At 40.9% G+C, this 21,093-nt stretch overlaps 1 protein-coding gene across 1 annotated transcript in view; it reads right to left on the bottom strand.

Annotated features, from left to right (window-relative positions):
• The window catches only part of vat1.S (vesicle amine transport 1 S homeolog), a 37,931-nt gene extending 34,029 nt beyond the window's left edge, over positions 1-3,902 (bottom strand). Inside the window, 1 exon segment of the mRNA NM_001122695.1 lies at positions 3,380-3,902. Within this exon segment, the coding sequence (NP_001116167.1) occupies positions 3,380-3,796 (417 nt within the window). The 5' untranslated portion in view covers positions 3,797-3,902.
• Between the last annotated feature and the right edge of the window lie 17,191 nt (positions 3,903-21,093).

Here is a 21,093-nt window from a genome sequence, read left to right on the forward strand (position 1 = left end):
CACACTGTTCGTCAATGAAAATTATACCATTAACAATGCTACAGTTCTGTTTATTTTAAAATGTATTTTATTAGTAAATTAAATATAAAATACACAGATGCAATCTATTTGGCTTGTCTCAGATATAAGGAAAGAAACTGGAAAGATGGACATAGAATTCATAATCTAGAAGTTAGAGCAGGGATCCCCAACCTATTTTAACCGTGAGCCACATTCAAATGTAAAAAAAAGTTGGGGAGCAACACAAGCATGAAAAAGTCCTTGGGGATGCCAAATAAGGGCTTTGAACAGCTATTTGGTAGTTCCTATGTGGACTGGCAGCCTACAAGAGGCTGTTTGGCAGTACACCTGGTTTTTATGCAAAAAAACTTGCCTCCAAGCCTGGAGTTCAAAAATAAGCACCTGCTTTGAGATCACTGGGAGCAACATCCAAGGGGTTGGCGAGCAACAAGTTGCTTTTGAGCCACTGGTTGGGGGATCACCGAGTTAGAAGAAGCCAGCTGCTTACTAGTAAAGTTAAGGCTCGGGTGGTATAAGACAGTAATAACTTCAAAACATTTACATTAATACTGGGATTTATACCTGCCAAGCATAATGTACTAGTGTCTGGGAGGTTTTGGAGGAATTAAATCCAGTATATAGGTATGGGTGCAAATAAGCGCAGAAGTACTGTTGCAAAAAGTGCCTTTATACACAAACACGACATGTTTCAAGTGTCACCACTCTTTATCAAGTTATCAAGGTTTTGGAGGAATGTCTAAGAACAATAAACATGAAAAAAATTAAAGCTGTGACCTGGAAGGCAAAAATAATAAATGTGGCCTATGGGCAGATTTCTACACAAAAAGAAAATAAAAAACAAAAAGATCCCATAAAATAAGTTGTATATAAGGCTAACGTTAGACCCGACTGTGGGGAAACATCCTAAATTGCCCAGGATACCTCCAATGGGCCTAAAGCTGGCCATAGATCTAAAGATTTTTAAAAGATCCAATCGTTATCGTGAGTCCACGATTATCTCAAAATGATCGTTTAAATGTTTGATGTGTCCATCAACTAAAAAGACCATTTCAGGCGATATTGTCAGCAAAACTGAAGAGTAGCTGCCTGCTTGGCCCTGCAAACATAGATAGATTACACTGGGACCGATAAAGATTTTTAAAACTGGCGATCCATTTTCTGACAGATGTTGGCCGAAAAATCGTAAGATGTACGATCGTTTGAATCCCACTAACCGCACGATAATTTGACAGATTGGTCGGACTGTGTCGAAATCGGTCATTTACCAAATAAGAATTGTTGCGTCTATGGGAACCTTAAAACAGTCTACACCAGCAGTTCCCATGAGGGAGATAGCACAATGGACCTATATTGCATATTGCTGCTGTAGACAATATTCACCTGACTAGCACTTGTATCAGCTCATAAGGCAGCAGTAACTCTTACAGCAGTGATCCCCAACCAGTGGCTCATGGGCAACATGTTGCTCTCCGACCTCTTGGATGTTGCTTCCAATGGCCTCAAAGTAGGTGCTTATTTTTAGTGGATTAAAGGAGAATTAAACCCACCAATAAGAAAAGCCAGATCTACTACCCTAGATAGTCTCCCCTCCATGCTTTCTACCCGCATGGTGCATTATTCCAGAAAGTATCCCTGGACAGTATGCTCACTTATTTATGCAGAGTAACACAGTTGACCTCATGGGCACCATCTTCCAGGTCTTCTGCCATCTAGGGTAGTAGGTGGGGCTTTTTTATGGGGGTGGGGATTAGTTATTTTTTAAAGCAAGCTTGTGTTGCATAAAAACCATGTGTACTGCCAAAAAGAGCCTCCTGTAAGCTGCAATTCCACACACCAACAACCGATAGTCAACTACAACCTATATTTTGCAGGAACTCTTTTCATACTTATGTTGCTTTCCAACTTTTTTTTTTATTTTACATTTGATATGGCTCATGGAGTTTGGGAACCCCTGCCTTACATACATTTCCAGACAACTATTGCCTGACATTCTCAACTCATACCTCCCAACTGTCCCTTTTTCGGAGGGACAGTCCCTCTTTTGACAGCTCAACCTGCAGTCCCTCATTTGTACTGAAAAGTCCCTCTTTTCTCTGCACTGAACAGCCAGAAAAAGAAACAAAGTTTCTCACTTAATTGGCTTTTAGCAGAGAACCCAGAACATGTAACAGGTGCAAATAAGATACTTGGTAACCATTTTGAGACACAAAAACACAGTTTAGATAAGGAGAAATATTTTCAAACTTTCATAACCTGCCAAATTTTGTAAAACAAACATGGTTGCGCTATTTTTTTACTCTTTTTACTTCCAAAATGTTGGGAGGTATGTCAACTATTCGATTTACATTAAAGTCTAGGAGGTGGTGCTGGTTTTTGGTGTCCAAAGCAGCCCCTTGTGCCTAATGTGACTGTAAGTAGTTGTTCCACCACTTGGGAAATGCCCAAAATCACTCATCCCACTCAAGGGAACATACGAGGCCTATAGGAAGCATGCTGGATCTTCCATTAGGGCTAAAGACCCCCATGTGCCGTTACCCTTATTCTCAACAGGGAGTGGCGCCGCCCGCAGGTCTAACGACTCCTTAAAGGGCAAATAAAACTGATCAGAATTCCAAGTGGCAACTGCTTCCTGGTTATCCAACCACTTGCCCTCTTTTATAAGTGCTGAAATCAGAATTTTACTAAGTTAAGAATCTATTTAGACGTTTGTCTAGAGACCCACCCATGATTACAGCTGCACAGAACCATGGGGAGATATTCACAGACACATAGAATTGGAAGGGATTGAGGAAAAGAAGAGCACGTTGAGGCCCCTGTGTGAGGAGCAGAAGTGCAGCGAGTGGGATTGTGAGGAAAAGGCCTAGCGAGTGAGGCGCAACAGGGCTCGTGGGTGTGGCCCTCAGACAAAGCCCATCCGTGTCTCTAGCGCCTCAGCATTCTCCTGCTCACCCCCCTCATTCTCATGTTCACCCTCCTCAATCCGCTACTCTCACAGAATGGGCCACAGCATCATTAGCATAACGGGGGGGGGAAATTTACCTGATGATTTGCCACAGAACCTAAATGAGGCGCTTTACAGCAGTGAATTAGTGAGAGCACATCTGGAAAACACTAGAATGATGAGAGAGAGATGATTTTTTAATCCCGCAACTCTCAGTCTGTACCCCCCCCCCCCCCCCAGGCTGTGAGAAGAAAGGATTGGAGCTACACCCAAGGGCCGGGTGTCAGTGTGAGGAGCAGAGAAGCAGCGGAGCAGGTGCGCGTGTGAGGAGCAGGTGTGCGTGGATCAGACGAGTGAGTGTGAGCTGGCCGAGGTTCCGTCACTAGTCTCCCAAGGGAGCGGCCGTGTACTACTCACCTGCCTGTCAGTCACCCCTTCTCCCAGCTCCTCCACGATGCCCGCACACTCCATGCCCAGGGAGACGGGCAGAGACGGCAGCCGATCGTACACTCCCTGTCTGGCCATCAGGTCTGCAAAGTTGAGGCCGCACGCTTTCACTCGCACCAGCACCTCCCCGGCTTTAGGAGCAGGCGAGCCCTTCTTCACTTGCAGCTTCACTTTATCGTATCCCCCGTGGGCTGAGAGCACCAGCGATTTGTACGTTATCTCGACCTGAGCCGCCTCCTCCTCCGCTGCTGCTGCTGGTGTTGCAGCCGCCGCCGTGTCTGGCTGCTCCTGGGGCTCGTCTGGCTTATTACTTTCCTCAGCCTTCAGCTCGTCACATGGCGGCGGTTGGTGCTCGGGCTGGGCAGGGGCACTTGCTTGTGCAGACATGGTTGCTCGCTCGGTGGCTGCAGGACAGTGAGAGTGTGTGTGTGTGTGTCGCTGATTGAGGAGCGATACAATGAGAGAGTGGGAGGAAGAGCGGCTGCCTGTCAGCTGAGGATTGGGAGGAAGGGGCCAATGCAGCTGACTGCCCTTTATCCCGCCTAGTTAAAGAGACAGCGCAGAGGTGGGGACACCCCCCCTTCTGCTGCTCCCCCACACTGACACGTGACAGCTACTGTGGCCCCTACCCACAAACCCCAATCACACGCGTATAGGCTCCTACAGCATGGACCCAATCAGCCCTAGGGGAAGTTTGGAAACGCTACTGACAGCATCACTTTGTGCAACTTAGCGCTTGTGTTCGTAAATCAGCCGCAACGTGTTTCTTGTAAGACAGGGATGTGCAGTTTGAACTCAGCATGCACATGCAACACACCTGGGGGAATCAATTGGTTCAGGTGCCCTCCAATTCCCACATGTGAGTGTCCTGCTACTGTAATACCCAGGCTGCTATTGTCACTTCCAGTACAGAGCCACTGTAATGTGCATTCTGCTAATATTGCTAAGCCTACTAATAGAACTGTGAAAATATGATGGGGAGTGTTCAGAACCAGCATATGTTATAAACCAGCATGTAGTGGGCAAGAATAAATAGCTATGGATTGGCAACATGGAGAATTGTGAGTAGACTGCCCACTAATAACTAGGGATGCACTTTATTTCTGCCAGATCTGCCCGCAACATTTCAGGTCAGGAATTAGCAATCTGCGGGCTGGCCTGATATCCACGGGTCTACCTGCGGTCTGGCAGAAGATGGCTGCCTTCGAACTGCAATCCCTGAGTCTACACCAAGGGATAAGTAAAAATTTAGGACATTTCCCTGGCGGGGGGGGGGGTCTACATAGGGTAGGAGGTATTTTTTTTCCAGTTTTTTTCCTTAATTTTTGGGGATTGGGAACAGCTTTAATTAATTTCCATTTTAACTAGATTGTATAAAGTAAGTTTAAGCTTAGGGCAGGACTACACGGCCGATTCCCCCGCAATCCGACGCGCTGCGCAAAATCACAGGCATCACGTCGGATGCGACAGAAATAAGTTAAGTAATTCAATTGCTGGATCGTGTCGCATTGTTGATGCAACACGACTGTCGGATGCAGACGCTGCATGTTGCGTCTGCGTCCGACAGTCGTGTCGCATCAACAATGCGACACAATCAGACACTGCCATTACTTACCTTGTTTCCGTGGCATCCAACATGACGCCTGCCATTTTGCACAGCGCGTTGGATCACGGCGGAATCGGCCGTGTAGTCCTGCCCTTAATGGATGCAATAATAACTACACCTATATACACTTGTGTTCAGAACAATAGCAGTCCAACATTACTAACCTGATTAGTCACTGTTTTTGGTAGAAATTATATTTATACATAGCAAATAATTTACTAGTAGGTTTAGTAGACTAATAGAAACCAACAGTCATGCATGCTGCTGATTCTGTGAAACTGAATCATTAATTGAGGCTTGTTTCATAAAATAGCAGTGTTCAAAATAATAATAGCTTGTTACAAATAATAGCCGAGTTCAATTAGTGAGGTTATTAATACGGGAAAAAAACAGCAGTCAATTACGCCCCTTATTTAAGGAAGGAAGGCAGCAAATGTTGAGCATGCTCGTTATAGTCCATTTCTCTCAGAAAAAATGGGTAGAAGAAAACATACTTTGATTAAAAAGTTGATTGGAGAGGGGAAACTTAGAAGAAGTGCAGAAAAGGATACGCTGCTCAGCTAAAATGATCTCAAATGCTTTAACATGGCAACCAAAACCTGAAAGACATGGAAGAAAATGGAAAAGGAACATTCGAATAGCTAGCAGAATAGCCAAAATGACAAAGACTCAGCTAATGATCAGCTCCAGGAAGATCAAAGAAGGTCTAAAGTTACCTGTGATACTGTTACAATTAGATGACGCCTATGTGAAGCCAAGCTATCGGCAAGAAGCCCCCAAAAAGTCCCATTGTTGAAAAAAAGGCTTGTGTTGAAGACGTTACAATTTGCTAAAGAGGAATGGTGCACCATTTTGTGGGCTGATGACAGCAAGATTGTTCTTTTAGGGTCTAGCGACCCCCAAACACTGAATTCAAGCCACAGTACATTGTGAAGAGAGTGAAGCATGGTGACACAAGCATCATGATATGGGGATGTTTCTCATACTATGGTGTTGGGCCTATGTATCACATACCAGGGATCATGGATCAGTTTCAATACATCAAAATAATTGAAGAGGTCATGTTGCCTTATGCTGAAGAGGAAATGCCCTTAAAATAGTCATTCAACAAGACGACAACCACAAACACACCAGTAAATTAACAACATCTTGGTTCCAGACCAACAAGACTGACATTATGGAGTGGCCAGGCCAATCCCCAGACTTTAATCCAATAGAAAACTTGTGAGGTGACATCTAAAATGCTGTTTCTGAGGCAAAACCAAGAAATGCAGAAGAATTGTGGAATGTAACAGGTGCCAGAAGTTGGTGGACTCCATGTAACACAGATGTGCAGCAGTTCTCAGAAACACTGCTTATACAACTAAATAGTCATTTAGTGTTTCAAAGGAAAGCAAAATCTTGAAACATTTTTCATTTGATACAGTGAATGTTTGAGTTTGTAAAGAAGAATGCAGACATTGCTATTTTTGGAACAGCCTAATATTCCCTTTTCTTCACTTTCTGTAAATGAATAACACAAATTTGATAATTTTCTCTTCATATTTTGATTTGGAATAGAATGTGCATTGTTCATAATGCATTTGCGGATATGGAAATAGAGCTGTTATAAGGATTTTGAGCTTTATTCATTTTTTAAATACTCTGCTATTATTCTAAACACAACTGTATATATGTGTGAAAGTCAGAATGAAGTAGCAGGGGTCAAACCAGGCAAGCAAACAGAAAGCAACCAGGTAGAAAACAGAAAAATCATCTTCAGCAGATTTTGCAGTAATGCAGACCCTAGCTTGGAGAAAGGCAAACAAAGAAGATGAACAGGTGGAAAAACATTCACTTTGCACAAAGGGGCATGGGTACCAGCGCACAAATTAACTGTTCATCATGAGAGGGTGCCTTTTCAAATGCTTGACAGATGCTTTCCTACCCCTGCTATGAGGACCTCATGGTTCCCAAAATAAATATTTCTCCCCAGTAAAGCAAGGCAACCTTCAACACACATTCCAACCAATATACGCAGAGGATCACCATTTCCAAAGGCTTCTTACCAAGTTAATTACACGATCAAGGTTATTGAAAAAGATTAGAAAACACTTCAGAAATATCTCATACCCATTTTTCCCCAAGTTCATGTAGGAAAAAGGCGGAGATGTTCTGCAGAGGGGCATGAATATCTGATCATTTATACACTGTATATAGATTTACCTTTACTTTATACCATCACCCAAGGTTTTATTTCTTAATAGCATCTATGTAATAATTAACTGGCTATTTCATTTTGATTGACAATATAAATAAACATTTCTATATATCTAGTTTCAGCTAAGACATTATATTCCCACATAATCAATGATCATATAGTTCAGCTGAATTGCCCCACACCCCCCAAAAAATATTAGGATCTTGGGAGGGGTCACTGATGTAGAATTCTGGGCCATCTTCTATTCCATATAAATGAAGGGAGTAAAGCTTTTTTTAAAGATATGGAAAAAGAATGGGATAAAAATAATATTTTAACCTTAGTTAGTGCACAAATAATATTGTGTTTCTTTCTTCAGTAGTATGTGTTTATTACTAGTTCTGGAGCTTATGTGGCCCTTTCTTTCCCCCAGCTGCAGCCTGTAAGGCTTTGGGATAAGGATCAGCTCAATCAGCAGAGGGCCCTTCCAGTGGGCTGCTACCTGAAGAAGACTGTGACATACTTTTTATTTTCAGCTTTTGCCCTGTATATTTAAACAAAAAGGAAAGAAGGAACATAAGTACAGTAGATGTTTCCTAGGGGACCGTGTCAAAACAATGTAAATTCTGAAAAAAGTTAAATCCAGGAAAGAAAAAAAAACAACAGCTTGCTTAAATAGGACTGCAACAAAACAGCATCAAATCCAAGAAAAAGGACATTTGTGGTACACTTGGGGGGTAATTTATCAATGTTCAAAAAAAAATTTCTGCCAGGATTAAAATTTTTTTGCACAAAAACTCTAAATATATCTATAAAAACTTGAATGCGTGGTATTCATTAAGTACAAAAAACTTGAAAAAATGGAAAAGCCCGAGTTATAATATACAGTGTGATTTTGGCATCCAGTATTCAAAAAGGACTATTGAAATTGAATGAAAAGTGAAGCAGCTAAGCAGATAAAGAGAATGTAAAGTCCCAGTTATAAGGAAAGGTTGACCAAGAAGAGGTGTTTTAAGAGGAGCTATTAAAGGGGATGTAAACCCAGCCATAACGCCGTCCCACAGAGCCCCCTAGTTTTCTATAAATGTTGCTGAAAACCATAATTATAGATGCAAGAAAATTCACCAATGAGAATTCAACTGATCACAAACTTCATTATGAATGCAAAATAATTGACCAATAAAACTGCCGATTCCCCCCCCATGTCAGGAATCTAGCTGTTATATTATATACAGAGATAATAATGTCATTTTTGCATATGTAAATTAGGGGCGGGTAGAGAAATCGCGTGACTTTTCATCACAAAAGTTTTCCCCGCTTTTTCCTTTCCAGCCCCTAATTTGCATATGCAAATTAGGATTCAGATTTGGTTCGGTATTCGGCAAAATCTTTCACCAAGGATTCGGCCGAATCCCAATAGTGGATTCGGTGCATCCCTAATTAAGATCTAATTATTTGGATTTCAGGTAATATATTGGTTATCTGTTGTCGGTTGTACTGCATTGGTTTTGATTAAAAAATACCTGCGCTCAACACACTGGGGGTTATTTATAAACACAGGGCACATTTTTATCAGTCATTTTACCCTGCCTCTAGCTAGTACAGGTATGGGATCCGTTATCAGGAAACCCATTATCCAGAAAGATCTGAATTACAGATGTAATAGCCCTATAAAAAAAATCATAAATATATACAAACCCATTGAAAAATTGCTTAAACCAGGTCTATCTATAACATACTAAAAGTGAATATAAAGTTGAACTTTCCTTTTAAAAACAGGTGGCTCCAAATCCTTATTCTAACTGCCTGGAGTTGGAGTTGGAAATTTCCTTTTAAAAATCCAGTAAGCCTCTATTTTCATACAGATTATGGTTTCTGTTCCAGCCATCAGGGAACTATAAAGTAACACTATTCATTTTCTCAGCACATTTGATGTTGTCCCATGTTTTGGGAAAATAATTAGATATCACCTTACCCCCTCCCCATATTATGTAAGAAAACATCCTTATATGTAACAAAAGGCACACAGGTACAGTAAGTCATAACACCCAATAGGACGTTTGCTTCTAAACAGGTGACCTGCTTATTGGTTGTTATTGGTGACTACACCTGTAGCAAACTTTGCACCCTTTATTACATAACCCCCCAAAACTGTTTAACAACTGACAAAAAAAACTTTTTGGTACAGGAATGGTTGATTCTGCATATTTTATGTAAGGGGCCACCAAATTATATGCCTGGCATGCATATCCAAGTGTATAAATTCAGCTTTAAAACAACCTTTCATTACAGCCTAGGTATGGGAGTTTGTGTCTGTGTATACATAAAGGGATGCACTAAATCCACTATTTTGGATTTGCCCGAATCCTTCGCACCACCCCTAATTTACATATGCAAATTAGGATTCGGTTCGGCCAGGAAGAAGGATTCGGCCGAATCTTGCTGAAAAAGGCCAAATCCCAAACAGAATCCTGTATTTGGTGTATCCCTAGTATATATATAGAGATATTGATTGTATATTTGGAATTGTGCATGTCATTATATTTATGAGGCTGCATTGTCCCTATGGAAGCACTGGGGGGGAGCCCTATTTAGTTCTTGACAAATGGCTGCTAAGAGGCAGCACCGCTGTGATGCCTCAACTAGGAAGGCTGCAGGCGGTGTCCCTTCTACTGATGCTTTGTTGTCATGGTGACAGCTGGCACATCCCCGCTGCAACCGTAAGAGCAAATAACCAGTGCCGAGCTGAGTTAATTCTTCTACCCTTTGTCCCTCTCAGAGCAATGATGTTTATACTCCTGAGTTTGGTCGTGGATTCGTTGGTGTATCTGAACAACTCTGAGCGTCTTCTGAGAGTGAAGTCACACAAGAGACCTTGTTTTTCTGATCCATCATCAGAGTGAGAACCCCCTGGGCAGTACCCCCACCCTACTGACACAGCTGAAGTAGAGAAATGGTACATTTGTCCATAACAACAGAACAGAGAAGCACGGCCTTTGAAATAAACACCAACCACTTGGGTTTGCGTTTACGGATTCCATCAACATGAAGTAATATCTCTTCCCCCCCCCCACCAAGACATAGGAACCTGGTGATCCACTGTTCATTCTTATTCATATTTCTAATTAAAGGGGTGGTTCATCTTTAAGTTCACTATTAGTATATTATAGAATATCCAATTCAAAGCAAAGTTTCAATTGGTCTTTTTTTTTATTATAGTTTTTTAATTATTTGCCTTCTTCTGACTCTTTTCAGCTTTCAAATTGCGGTCACTGACCCCATCTAAAAAACGAATGCTCTGTAAACCCAGCCATAGATGTGCAGATTTACCTTCATATCGGACGAACTGTGCCATCTCCTGACCTGCCACTAACCATTCAGATCAATTAAAGTAGTAAAAGAACAGATCATCCGATGTTCTGCACCTAACAGCAATCGTGTGAAAGGTATGTCCGACAAAAGTTGGTGACAGTCTCCCACTGATATCGTCAGATCGGCAATACATGCAGAGATATCGGTAGCGACAGAAATTTTCTAACCTGTCCGATCAACTGAAAGTCTGACCTCCATCTCACGAAAAATGTCGGAACACTCCACACACGGCCCGGAAATCGTATGAAACGGAGATTCATACGATCAAATCTTTGCGTCTATGGCCAACTTAAGGCTACAAATGTATTGTTATTGCTACTTTTTATTACTCCTCTTTCTATTCAGGCCTCTCCTATTCATATTCCCGCTTCTTATTCAAATCAATGCATGGTTGCTAGGGTAAATTGGACCCTAGCAACCAGATTACAGAAACTGCAGAGTTGCTGAAGAAAAAACTAAATAACTCAAAACAACTCTTTACATCATATCAACAGTTAATTCAAAGGTGAACAACCTATTTAATGCTTACTATTGTAAGGGTCTAGAATACAAAGTGTGGCAGTCAGCTTGCAATCACTGGTGTCAAAGGTCCATCAATAATTCTGTCATGGCAAGTGGAGGAAACCGCAAAGTTCTGTACAGGGTGAGACAGGCGTCACAAAAAGAGGAACAGTGTAAAAGAGAGACTTGACCCCTCTGACTATAGAAAAAGCAGAGAGAGAGATAGAGGCTGATTTATTAACACTGGGTAAGTTTGGCCTGGACAGTAACTCTTGCTTTGCTTCCATCTGCAGGTGGCTGAAAAAAATCCAGTCACTGACTGGTTGCTATGGGTTGCTGCCCAGTTACAAGTTGCTCAGTGTTTATAAGTGTGTCCCAGTGAGTAGAAAGGAGGCAATTCTGCCCAGGAGCCGCTGCGTGTATCTAAACTCATATCTTGATGTTATTGCCAACTGGGTTACAAAACCCAAAGTCAAACATTTGCCTGAACTGCCCTGATAACAAGTAAAAAATCCCAAATCACTGCTAATAGTTCCAGAAAAACTTTTTGATTCAAAGAGGTTTGTGTAAAACATTGGAACAAATAGTCACAACCAGACAGTTCAAAGCTCTTACATATTAATATAAGAGCTATATTACAATGTAACTGTTATTATAAGCTGTTTTAGGCCTTGTAATTTAGCAAGTGTGATATAGAGTCCTGCAGCAGGGCAGGTACCCGAAAAAACCTGCGGCACCCTGCGGGTAGAAGTTCCGGGTGCGGGTATAGACGTGGGTCTGCGGTTCTGCGGGTCTTCGGGTCTTCTCAATAGCGATTTTTACTCCTTTTTTCTGATCACGCCTACTTCCGATGATTTCCCTTCTAGTTTACAATGACAGCACTTCCCGATTCTTGAGGTCAGCGGGTCCAGGTTGCGAATAAGGTACATGCGGGTCAGGTAGCGGATTGCAGGTTGCGGGTAAGGGTCGGGTTCCAAAAAATGGACACGCGCAGGACTCTAGTGTGATATACAGAGGTATCCTGGCAAGAGATGCACCAAATCCACTATTTTGGATTCGACCGAACCACCAAATCCTTTGCGAAAGATTTGGCCGAATACCGAACAAAATCCTAATGTGCATATATAAATTAGGGGTGGGAAAGGGAAAAATTTTTTTACTTCCTTGTTTTGTAACAAAAAGTCACATGATTTCCCTCCCGCCTCTAATTTGCATATGCCGCGCAGAAGGATTCGCCCGAATCCGAATCCTGATGGAAAAAACAGAATCCTGGTCGAATCCAGAACCGAATCCTGGATTCGGTGCATCCCTAAACCTGGCAGTGGTATAACAATCAAGCGCACCCCTGCAAAAACAAATCTTTGAAGGGACCAGGCACACATAAGCTGCTCCTGTCTGCAGCCAATCTCAGCCCTTTGGACACAGGGCTGAGCAAGAATATTTAAAGGAGAAGCGTCTGCCTGGTAACAAGAGAATGTTTAAAAAAGAAGCAGCTAGGGAGGGGAAATTTGCAAGCTATAGAGGAAGTCAACCCCTCAATCCAGACCCCCCCTTTTCCCTGCCCCCCGACGCTGCACTGGAGGCGTAACTTGCTTTAAAAATCCTATTCAAAATATACCAGGTTGCACAGAACATACTGGCAATACTACTGAAAAAGTATTTTTTAAGCAAGGATAGGCCGCCAGAGCAGTTTCCCTTGAAATGGACTTTACAGTATATGGACACTCTTACACCCAACATGCTATTGTTAATTAAATTTGGATATTTGAACATGGACATAATAATAAGAGCAGACTTTTGTTTTCTGAGTATAGTCACTTAAATGAGTCATTGGTAGGATTGTGTGGGTCTTGGGGTATTTAATCACAGAATACTTCTATATATCATGCATAAATATAGGGTGCTTATGCTACCACAATTGCAATAAGCAACGCATTGCAGTTTATAATAGTGCTTTGAGCTGTCCGGTTATATTTCTATTCTTTTCATCATGAACTGCTCTGGTTTTTACTGTTTTACCTTTCTCTCAATGCACAAACTAATGTCATAATTTAAAAAGTTTAGTCTATTCAGCCAATTAACGTGTATTGCTTCTGCTTTGCTTTCATAAATCTACGAATGTTTCATTTTTCATTCTTTTCCTAAATGAGTTGCTACCATGGATTGCTGTGTCTGTAATTTTCTGCCTATCCACCTAAAAGCTTTTGTCAGTACTTTGTGTACCAAACTAATGAGCCCTCTGGGCATAGGCCATGTACAGTATAGATGCTGTTGGCCTGCGCATTCTTCATGTATTTATGTGCTTTCTATGATAGGTGTTATTATTCTTTTATCATTAAATTGTTTTCATTATTCAGTCAAAGTAACGTAACTATATGCTGTGAGGCTCGACAGTGGCGTAACTAGATGTTGCTGGGCCCCACAGCAAATTAATTTTAGGGCCCCCAACATATCCAGTGTTTGTCCTGTTTTACCAATATATGTTCAAATTGCTCATCAATGAGAGCCTCATGGGGCCCCCAGTACCTCCTGGGCCCCCCTGCAGCCGCAGGGTCTGCTTCCTCTGTAGTTACGCCCCTGAGGCTCGGGGTGCAGGCCATGTAGTCGAGCCCCACTCGCATTCACACAAACCGTCGGCTGACCCCGAAGGGTGCGGTCCCCAGATTCAATCACACCCCCTGGTAGTTCCACCACTGTGTAGTATCCTATGCCCAGTGTTGGACTGCCCCACCGGGACATCAGGAAAACTCCCGGTGGGCCCAAGTGTCAGTGGGCCCTCCTGCTTCTAAACATTTGGCCTATTTCATGGCCATTCCCTATTTCTATGTGAACAAAGAGGCTAAATAGATGGAATAATAGATTATAGTATGTAAAGAAAAGACACTAGGAGAATAGAGTTTTGGTGATGAGAGGAAGAATAATAGCACTGAGAGTGGGCCCCTGTTCTAAGGTTTTTGGGTGGGCCCCTGGTGTCTCAGTCCGACACTGACTATGCCTGTGAACATTTAGCATATGTATATCTTCAAAAGTTTCACTTGAGTTGTAGTCTTTTCTTTTTCACTTCTATAAACAGAGTTTTACCTTCTTTAGTGTTCAGGACACGTTCCTTCCTGATTTCAGCCAGGCTACGGTCAGAGGAAGGAAGAGCTTCAGGAAAGGGAAATCTGGGGGGATGGAGTCTTCCATCTATATCCCCATTGCAGGAGGAAGGGCTGTCAGAGTAATAAGAAAATAGTTTCTGAATTAGAAAACATAGAAAGCTTATACCAAATCACGTAAAGGAAATGTACCCAGACATAACACTCAAGCATTTGAGCAAGATACTGTTGTTTTTTTTTTTTTGCAGCAGTTTTTAAACTTCTAATACAATGAAATTGAAACAAGAGCACCACCTACTGATCATTTTGGCTGACTGCCAACAGACGGCTGACAATTTCTGGAGATAAGTAATGTTTTGAGACATTTTTCTGCTTGGAGAATTAAGTTAGTGAGCGGAGATGTCATCCAACTTTGTCTGGTTGGTTCTAATTGGAGCAACATAGTAAGATGTTAATGTAAATTTCAAAGGACCTGAACTCTAAAATAAAAACTTTGGAAACGTGCCCAATCCATGGCAACATATTTTAACATACCGGTCTACAATATATTTTTTCATAAATGAGAATGTCAGCATACAGTATATACATACTATATCATTGTAAGATTTTCCCAGTGTAAAATCCATAGGGATAGTAAGGAATGGATGTCGTGTGCTGCAGACTGCACTGGTTTCTATGTACTTAGCTATGCAATATGTATCCATTTGAAACACCATGTTTACACTGGAAGGACAGCATTGATTCAAGTAAACATTTACACTGGCAGTCAGTAAAGCACTGGCCTGAAGCACAGAAATGTTGGAATTAAGAGCACAGACAATGATTGGTGGGTTAGTTCACCTGTTCTGTATTTTTATGAGATGCTACAGCAGGTGCCAGATAAGGCAGTTAAACCCGTGTATGGGGGGGGGGGGGTCACATGCAGCCTACTTGCAAATTTAGCCTCCCAGACCCTTTCCCATAATATGGCCCAAAAACAGTAAAATACTCTGGGATTTTTTTAATCAGTTCCCACAATGATTTTTGTTTTAATGGTATTGTGTAAATTTGGCTAAAACTGAAATTATTAAGTATAAAATTAGCCAATACTGAAGTCAAGAAAGGAATAAAGAGGCTAATTTACTCCTCACTTAACTATGGTATTTCTTTTCTGTTGTGTACAGTAGTGCTTGAAAGTTTGTGAACCTTTTAAAATCTTTTATATTTTTATATGAATGTGACCTAAAACATCATCTGATTTTCAACTCCTAAAAGTACATAAAGAAAACCTAGTTAAACAAAAATTATATTTAGTCGTGTACTTATTGAACACAATTATCCAATAACATATCTGTGTGTCGCAAAAAAAGTAAATCCTTAGGATTACCATAAAATATAATCAACGTCTGGTGTTTTTAGTCAATGGGATCACAATCAGGTGTGAGATAGAGACCCTGTTTTATTTTAAACCTTATTACACAGACAACACATTTGTAGATGTGTATAATTGCTCGAACAAAGGAGGTGTCTGAGAACCTCAGAAAAATAGTCGTTGATACCCATAAAGCTGGAAAAGGTTACAAGACAAGAGTTTGGACTCCACCAATCAAGTCAGACAGATTGTGCACAAATGCAGGAAACGCAAGACCATTGTTACACTACCCAGAAGTGGTCAAGCATCAAAGATAACTCCAACTGCAAGATGTCTAATAGTCTGGAAGGTTATAAAGGAACCCAGGGTAAATTCTAAGCAACTGAAGGCCTGTCTCACATTGGTGAATGTACTGTAGATGTTTATGACTCCACCATCAGGAGAACCCTGAACTCACTGGGGTGTATGGCAGGGTAGGAAGGAGAAAGCCAACGCTCTCCACCCCTAAAATATTGCTGACTGTCTACAGTTTGCTAAATATCATGTGGACCAAAACCAGAAGGATACTGGAAGAATTGTTTTGTAGATGGATGAAGTCAAAATAGAACTTTTTGGTTTAAACGAGAAGAGTTACATTTGGAGAAATAAAAACACTGCATTCCAACATAAGGACCTTATCCCATCTGTGAAACATGGTGGTGGGAGCTTTCTGGTTTGGGCCTGTTTTGCTGCATTTGAGCCTGGACGTCTTGCCATCATTGGTAGAACAATGAATTCTGAACTATATCAGAGAATTTAATAGGAAAATGCCAAGACATCTGTCCCTGAACTAGATCTCAAGAGACAGTTGGTTATGCAGCAAGATAATTATCCTGAACACACACATCCTTCTAGCAAACAATGGTTAAAGACTAATAAAGTGAATGTTCTAGTCAAAGCCCTGACCATAATCCAATTTAAATGTTGTGGAAAGACCTAAAGCGAGTGGTTCATGTGAGGAAACCCCCCATCATCCAAGAGCTGAAGCTGTTGTGATCAACAGTTACCGCAAACGTTTAGTTGCAGTTATTGCTGTAGAAAGGTGTCACACTAAATACGGAGTATGATTCACTTACTTGTGCCACACACAGATATGTTATTGGATCATTTTATTTCAATAAATACGCAACCAAATATAATTTGTGTTTTGTTTGTTTAACTAGGTTAACTACATTTAGGACTTGTTTAAATTTCAAATTATGTTTTTGGTCACATTCATATAAAAATATAGAAAATGTTAACGGTTTCACAAACTTTCAAGCACTACTGCAAACACTGATTGCCTGCATCAGAAATGTTTCTGCACTTTACACACTGAATTGTAGCTACAGGCTTTCCAGAGCACAGGGACCTGCTGCATGCCCCTAGGATAAAATGCTGCTTATGTTAGGGATACAGATGCACATAATTTCCCCCTCCCACTAATTTACACGTCATTCAGATGGCAAGTTAGAGAGCGACAGGAGCCACAGCCCACATCAGGGCCCCAGAGTGAGAAGCAGCACTTGGGGTGAAGAAAAGCCCTCATTTCAGCTTGCCTTGTCTGACCTATATGTTAAAGTTCACCAACTTTTAGGAGGTTATATACTAAACTCTGAATGCAAAAATCATGAAAAAAAAAACTTTTAAAAAATCACGAATTTTTTTGGAATTTATTAAACCCAGAGGATGGAAAAGTCTGAATTAGAAAATCCGGCATCTCAGACCTGTCAAGGTTGCATATAAGTCAATGGGAGAAGTCCCAATGATTTTTGGAAGTGCGCAGGGTTTCCTGCAATACCCTGATGTTTTTAGGCAAAATACATAAGAAGTATTCGGTTGGAAAAACTAAAAACGAACCCGCAAAAATCAGATGAAAAATCATCAAAAATCTGATTTTTTTCCTGTAAAGCAAATTTTCAGGAAAATGTAATAATAAATAAACGTAAAAAAACGGAGATAAATTCGGACTTTGATAAATAAAACCCCCTTAGTATGTTACAAATAAACCTGTTCTAAACTATTTTATTGTATTCTTATTCATATTAAATTTTTTTGTGTTTTTACTTATTAGTCATTCTAGTCTTATCTTTTGCAGCTGAAACAACGTTCAGGTTCATTGACCCCAACAACCACAATACAGACTGACTGGGAGTCTTCCGTGTTATTAATATTCTTTTTTTTATTATTATTTAATCTTTTTTTGCAAGCCTACTACTATTTTATTTTCAATTTTGAATTGAGCACTGCTATTAACCCCTTAGCCTGAGAGCAGGTGTTGTGCACAAACCATTAAAAAAAACATTTAAACAATAAAAACCAGTTGCCATTTGTTTTTGGATTCTGCGGTCTACAATATACTAAAATGTGTTTCTAATATGAACTACCCCTCTTTCATGAGAGTGTGTGGTTAATTTTTACAGCATTAGTAAATCTTATAGACAGAAACTTTTGGGATACAATGTAGGATCTTGGGGGTTATCACATTATGGGCTGGCTGTAGCTGTGATTCTGAGATTCAACAGCTTGTATTTCCTTCCTCATTTAGAGATTCAACCCATGCAGCATCCCAAGTCAGTCAGTAATTTCCTGGTTGAGTAACAGTTGCAGAAAGCCCTTTGCTGCTGGACATGCTCCATCATGCCTACATTAATCTGACATAAGCACTGGCCAAAGAAGGGCCTCTGCCACTGGGCCAGGAGATAGCTGCTGCCATGGGAGTCCTGGGGAAATTCATGGACAGTACCAATGAGCTCTCCTCAACATGTGAAATGACATCCAAGAACCATTCTCGGGTTTGAGTGGGAGATCCACCTTTGTAATCCAGGAGACTGCCTGAGCATCAGACAGGGTGATGGCTGAGTGCTGGACTTATTTTCTATAATCATACATAAAAAACATCCAAAGTCTTTAAACCAGAGGTCTTCTGAATTCAGATATAATTAGGTTTACCAAGGTATGATCATATTCCTTTCTGACTGAAAGATCAGGCCAGTCCCTGGATCAAGAGCTTGAGTAGACCTATATTTTCTCACTTGCTAAACAGCCATCCGACCATGCTTGAAGCTATTTATCTGCCAGTAAAACCACTTCAGGGAGAGAATTTCACAACTGTGCAGCTCTCACTATAAATAAAATATTTTGAAACCTACATTTTTCTAATCAAAATAAATGGCCTTGTGTCTGCTGGAAAGGTCTAACCGTTATACAAGCTGGAGGGAATAATATTGTGGATGGCCGATATATATCCCCAGTATTTAGGTTTCAAAGTCATCCCTTTAAGAGCCACCCTGTAAGAGGCACCAGAGGGTTAACCAGCCAGAGGTGGGCTGGACATCCAGGGGATGTTTAAGGAGGTGAGCAGCAGGTGTAGAGAGAGTAGGAGCTGCACAGGAGAGATGCCCTATATGGTTACACCGGCTGAACTTTCAGAGACCTCTGGGACTGATAACAAGTTGGAGATTTTTGCCGGCCGTGGGTTTTTCTCAGAGACCAAGCCTGGTTAGTATTTTGGGCTACCAACTGCTAAAGCAAGCTATTTCTGTTATTATTGGACTTTCTGTTGCTGACTGAAGCTGTATTTTCTGTTGCGACTGTGTAGTGAATCCAACTTACCCTGGTGGTCCAGTGGTGCAGCGGGGACGCCCGCCACACCGTTCCGTGTCTGGCGCCATCTTAGATCCCTAAGGGTGTGCGCGCCTCCTCGCTATTTAAAGGCGCAGGCGCGCTGGCGTGATAATAGCTTTTATTTTCATCACTTCTGCATTGCATGGAGTCAACCAACTTTTGGCACCTGTTACATTGGTTTTGTCAATCTTGTTAAACCAAAATGTTGTTAGTTTACTGGTGTGTTTGGGTCGTTGTCTTGTTGGAACACCCATTTCAAGGGTATTTGCTCTTCAACATATGGCAACATGACCTTTTCAAGTATTTTGATGTATTGAAACTGATCCATGATCCCTGGTATGTGTTAAATAGGCCCAACACCATAGTATGATAAACATCCCATATCATGATGCTTGTACCATCATGTCTTCAAAAGTGTACTGTGACTTGAATTCAGTGTTTGGGGGTCGTCTGACAAACTGTCTGTGGCCCCTAGACCCAAAAAGTACAATCTTGCTTTCATCATTCCACAAAATGTTGCACCATTTCTCTTTAGGCCCGTCAATGTGTTCTTTGGCAAATTGTAAGCTCTTCAGCACGTCTTTTTTTCAACAACGGGACTTTGCGGGGGCTTCTTGCCAACAGCTTGGCTTCACATAGGCGTTTTTTAATTGTAACAGTACTCACAGGTAAGGTAACTCCTTTGATCTTCCTGGAGCTGATCATTGGCAGAGTATTTGCCATTTTAGCTATTCTTCTATCCGTTCTTCTATCTGTTTTCATCTCCAATTAACTTTTTTTCAAAGTATGCTGTTCTAAACAGTGTCTTAAATGACCCATTTTACCGCACTAGTTGAACTCCACACTGCTATTCTTTGCAACAATTTTATTATTTGGAAAAAGCTATTATTATTTTGAACAAGCCTCAATTAATTATTCAATTACTGTAGGATCTTTTGGGTTTCTATTACTCTACTACACCTACTAGTAAATTGCCATGTGGAAATACAGTATAATTTCTACCAAAAACAGTAATTGATCAGGTTAGTCAGACAGCTATTATTCTGAACACAACTGTAGGTCTGCAGTGGGTGCTCCATTTCAGTTTTGAATCCATTATGAACAGAATATAGAATCGTTGCTACAGACCGTTAATGCCCCCTTTAATATCCCATTTTAGAAAATGAAACTAATAGAAACCAGCTTTCCTTTCTCCCCCCTTGGTCAATCTTTTCTTTAATTTAGTTCTCCAATACTGTACAAAAACCTGAATACCAATGCTTTGTACTGATTTTGCCTTGCTGCTACCAATACACAATAAAAAATATAAAAAAAACATTAGGAGAGCATATTCTGTTTTTTATTTGGAATGACTGATGTATTTTTCAACTGTAGAGAATTGCACATATTCAGAGCCGCATGGTAATAGTTGCAATGGAATTACCCATACACAGCTAAATAACAGGTTCCACCTCAATCCTGACAATGTAAGTAGTCTGAATTTTTTGTTAAACTGTAAAAATTGTGCTGCTTTAAAATTCCCTTTTTGCTTTCAATGAACTACAAGATGAGATTAGAGCACAATTGTAACTATATGCAAACAATAAACATACAGTATTAGATCATGCATCCAAATGCATAGTCTATATCCTGCTATAAAGGAAGTAGGTTACATTACATTCCCTCTGTCTGCCAATCTGTTTCTTTAGTATGCATATTGGTATACAGTGTACAGAAGAGGGAGACTGATTAGAGCACCCTACCTACAAAATTTTGACTGTGCATGCTGGTTCCCAATTTCCATCCAATGTAATTCACACAATTTTGTGGATCCAATGACACCAGATGTTCAAGGCTTTCATTGTTACCTACGTGTCCAGGGGGTATCCAGTTTACTTGCTCCTGTCCACATAGAATACCAGCTCTGCAGGCTAGAATGGACAAAAATAAATT

Source organism: Xenopus laevis, chromosome 9_10S (assembly GCF_017654675.1).
Source record: "Xenopus laevis strain J_2021 chromosome 9_10S, Xenopus_laevis_v10.1, whole genome shotgun sequence".
Lineage (NCBI taxonomy): Eukaryota > Metazoa > Chordata > Amphibia > Anura > Pipidae > Xenopus > Xenopus laevis.